Source organism: Aptenodytes forsteri, unplaced genomic scaffold (genome assembly GCF_000699145.1).
Source record: "Aptenodytes forsteri isolate BGI_AS27 unplaced genomic scaffold, ASM69914v1 Scaffold230, whole genome shotgun sequence".
Lineage (NCBI taxonomy): Eukaryota > Metazoa > Chordata > Aves > Sphenisciformes > Spheniscidae > Aptenodytes > Aptenodytes forsteri.
The window spans coordinates 47,335-49,847 of record NW_008795711.1 but is presented as its reverse complement, the minus strand read 5'-3'; the positions used below and the strand labels follow the sequence as shown (position 1 = coordinate 49,847).

Here is a 2,513-nt window from a genome sequence, read left to right as displayed (position 1 = left end):
TGCGCTCGGCTGTGGCAGCCATTGGAGCTTGCCATCGCGGTGTTGTGCTTTGCCTCCCCGTCACCAGCGCGTGGCTTTGCCTTGCAGCTAGAAGACGCTCACCCATCTCCTCCTGGCCTCAAGGAAGACCAAGGTGTGTGCTGGCAGCGGGGCTGTGGGGTCGCTGCCTTACCCACTCTACCTACCCGCGCTGCCACAGCCGTCAGGGCGTGTCCCCACACTGCTGTCACCACCTCACATCTCCCCCGCAGACCTGGACTCCCAGGTCTCCTCCGCCGGGTTGGGGACCATCCTGAGACCCGACGAGCCCAAGTCCCGCTCTTACTTCCAGAGCGTCTCCGTCACCAAAGTGACTCTCCCTGACGGGGTGAGTGTCCCCTGCGGGCACAGCGATGGGCCACGGGTGACCTGGGGACACTGTCCCCGGCGCAAGGAGCAGAGCCTAGGGTGGTGGCGTCTCTCAGGGCTCGGTGCTCTGCACAGGCGGTGGAGGAGCGCCGGACTGTGCAGGACAGCCAGGGCCGCCGGGAGACGACGGTGACCCGCCGGAGGGGAGACCAGGCCTTCATCACCACCACCAAGGAGGATGGGCAGAGCAAGGACTACCAGGAGGAGGTGGTCAACATGGATGACCGTGAGTGGGGCGCTGAGGAGGGTGAGGGGAGCAGGACGGGTGTCCTCTGAGCGAGCTCTCCCTGTCCTCCCAGGGGAGCTGGCACAGTTCGCGGGCACATGGCCACGGCAAGACGAGCTCCGCACTCCCAACCTGAGCGACCCCTCGTCCGTGCTGGGCAGCTTCTTCCGACGCTGGTTCTCGAGCTGGTAGCTGTGCGCCCCGCGGCTGAGCACCCCGTATGTGTGATGGGTGTGGGGTTGGGGGACCCCGGGGCTTCCCAGGGCCGTGAGGACAGACGCCGGCTTGGGGGCCGGAGCTGCCAGCTCCATTCAGGGCGGGCGGTGGGCAGCAGCCTCTTCTCACCACCTGTTTTTGTTGCAGACGGGTCAGATCCTGCTGGGAGCTGGCGCCTGGGCTGGGGGCTGCATGCCTTCTGGGGCGCTGCGGAGCTGTGGGGACCCCCATGGGGGCCAAGTGTGTGTGTGCGCGTGTGTACAGAGCAATAAAGTCTATTTATGCTAACAGCGACCTGCCAGGCGCCTTCAGGCTGGAACCTTCCTGATTCAGAGGCAGGGACCTGCACAGCTGCCAGGGGCGGCTCCTGGGGGCTGCCCCACGGGTGCAGGCAGCCGCCAGGCTCCTCTGCCCTGGCCCCATGCCTGCGCTGCTCCCTGGCCACCTCCCTCGCCCATTTCCCTGCCGGCCCGGCGCTGTGCTAACGCCTCCCCTGGGCCGCTCTCGAGGGCACGTCCTGGGAGCCTTTCCAAGGCCTATTCATTAGCGCTGCCTGCGGTTGCAGCTTGAGCAGGGATCTGTCAGGGAAAAAGCGGGGCTCCCAGGAGGGGGAACGCCCGTGCCGGCTCACCTGAGCAAGGTCTTGGTTCCCCACGGCCACTCAGGGATCCTCGGGGGCTCCCACCAGGTCTGGTCCTACCGGGGGACGCCATCGACACGAGGCGCTGCTGTCCCCGGCCCCATGCGGGACTCTGGTCCCTGCCAGGCGTCTCCCTGTGGTGTGGCCCTGATTGGTTTAAAGTCTGCGTGTTATCACCCACCCCAGCCCCAGGGCTCATAAAATCTCACTGGGACGGAGACACCGACGCCACTGTCGCCGCTGCCCGTTCCTGGCCGGACCCATGGGCACCGCTTCCTTCTTGAAGAGGGCCCAGGCTCTGCTCCGCATCCGGAACCAGCTGGTGCGGGAGTGCCTGGCTGAGCTGCTGGCTGTCTTCGTGCTTATTGTGAGCGGGGCACATGGGTGGGCCGGGGCTGACCATGGGGTGGTGACAGGCACCAGGGGTCCCAGGGCTCCCCTGCCTGTCACTCGCCGGAGGTTGGGGGGTTTGGGGCTGCGCCGTGCTCGCCGAGTGATTTGGCACTGCCCAGCCTCCCACTTGGACCCTGTGGTACGCCCTCCGCCGCGGCAGCTCCGGCGCAATAAGGGCACCGGCACTGCCACGTGGCACCTGAGGGAGCGGCGCTGGGCAGCGAGTGCCTTGACGCCTCCTGCCCTGGAGCAGGCAAAGGTTGGGGCTCCGGAGCCGCGCTTGGCACTTGGCTGCATCCCACGATGGCGAACAGCGACACTGCGCCCGTGCTGGCGGCACCCCTTCCCCACCGTCTCCCCAGGGAAGCAGATTACTTAATTGCTGATAATTTGTTTACCTTGCCATCAAAACCACAAGTGAGACTGGTAACAGCTTCCCTGCCTGTCCCCATCCAGCACCCAAAGCTGGAGCGCAGGGGATGGGGGAGCAAAACCATGGAGACAGCGCCCGCAGAGGCACCAGAGCAGCCCTCACCTCGCTGCCCTTCTGCTGCCTGGGATCCCCACTAATCCCGCCAGCAGCTGCAGCGTGGTGGGGCAGTGGCCCTTGGGGAACAGGGAGGGGGGGGG

General features: G+C 66.4%; 2 protein-coding genes across 2 annotated transcripts in view; both read left to right on the top strand.

Moving 5' to 3' along the window:
- Positions 1 to 1,142, top strand: part of HAX1 (HCLS1 associated protein X-1) — a 12,558-nt gene extending 11,416 nt beyond the window's left edge. The window contains exons 3-7 of the mRNA XM_009283387.2: positions 88 to 133; positions 252 to 367; positions 484 to 634; positions 708 to 852; positions 998 to 1,142. Of these exons, the coding sequence (XP_009281662.1) occupies positions 88 to 133; positions 252 to 367; positions 484 to 634; positions 708 to 826 (432 nt within the window). The 3' untranslated portion in view covers positions 827 to 852; positions 998 to 1,142. The remainder of the gene's footprint in view (positions 1 to 87; positions 134 to 251; positions 368 to 483; positions 635 to 707; positions 853 to 997) is intronic.
- A 610-nt stretch (positions 1,143 to 1,752) lies between these two features.
- Positions 1,753 to 2,513, top strand: part of AQP10 (aquaporin 10) — a 2,029-nt gene continuing 1,268 nt past the window's right edge. The window contains exon 1 of the mRNA XM_009283405.1: positions 1,753 to 1,857. Within this exon, the coding sequence (XP_009281680.1) occupies positions 1,753 to 1,857 (105 nt within the window). The remainder of the gene's footprint in view (positions 1,858 to 2,513) is intronic.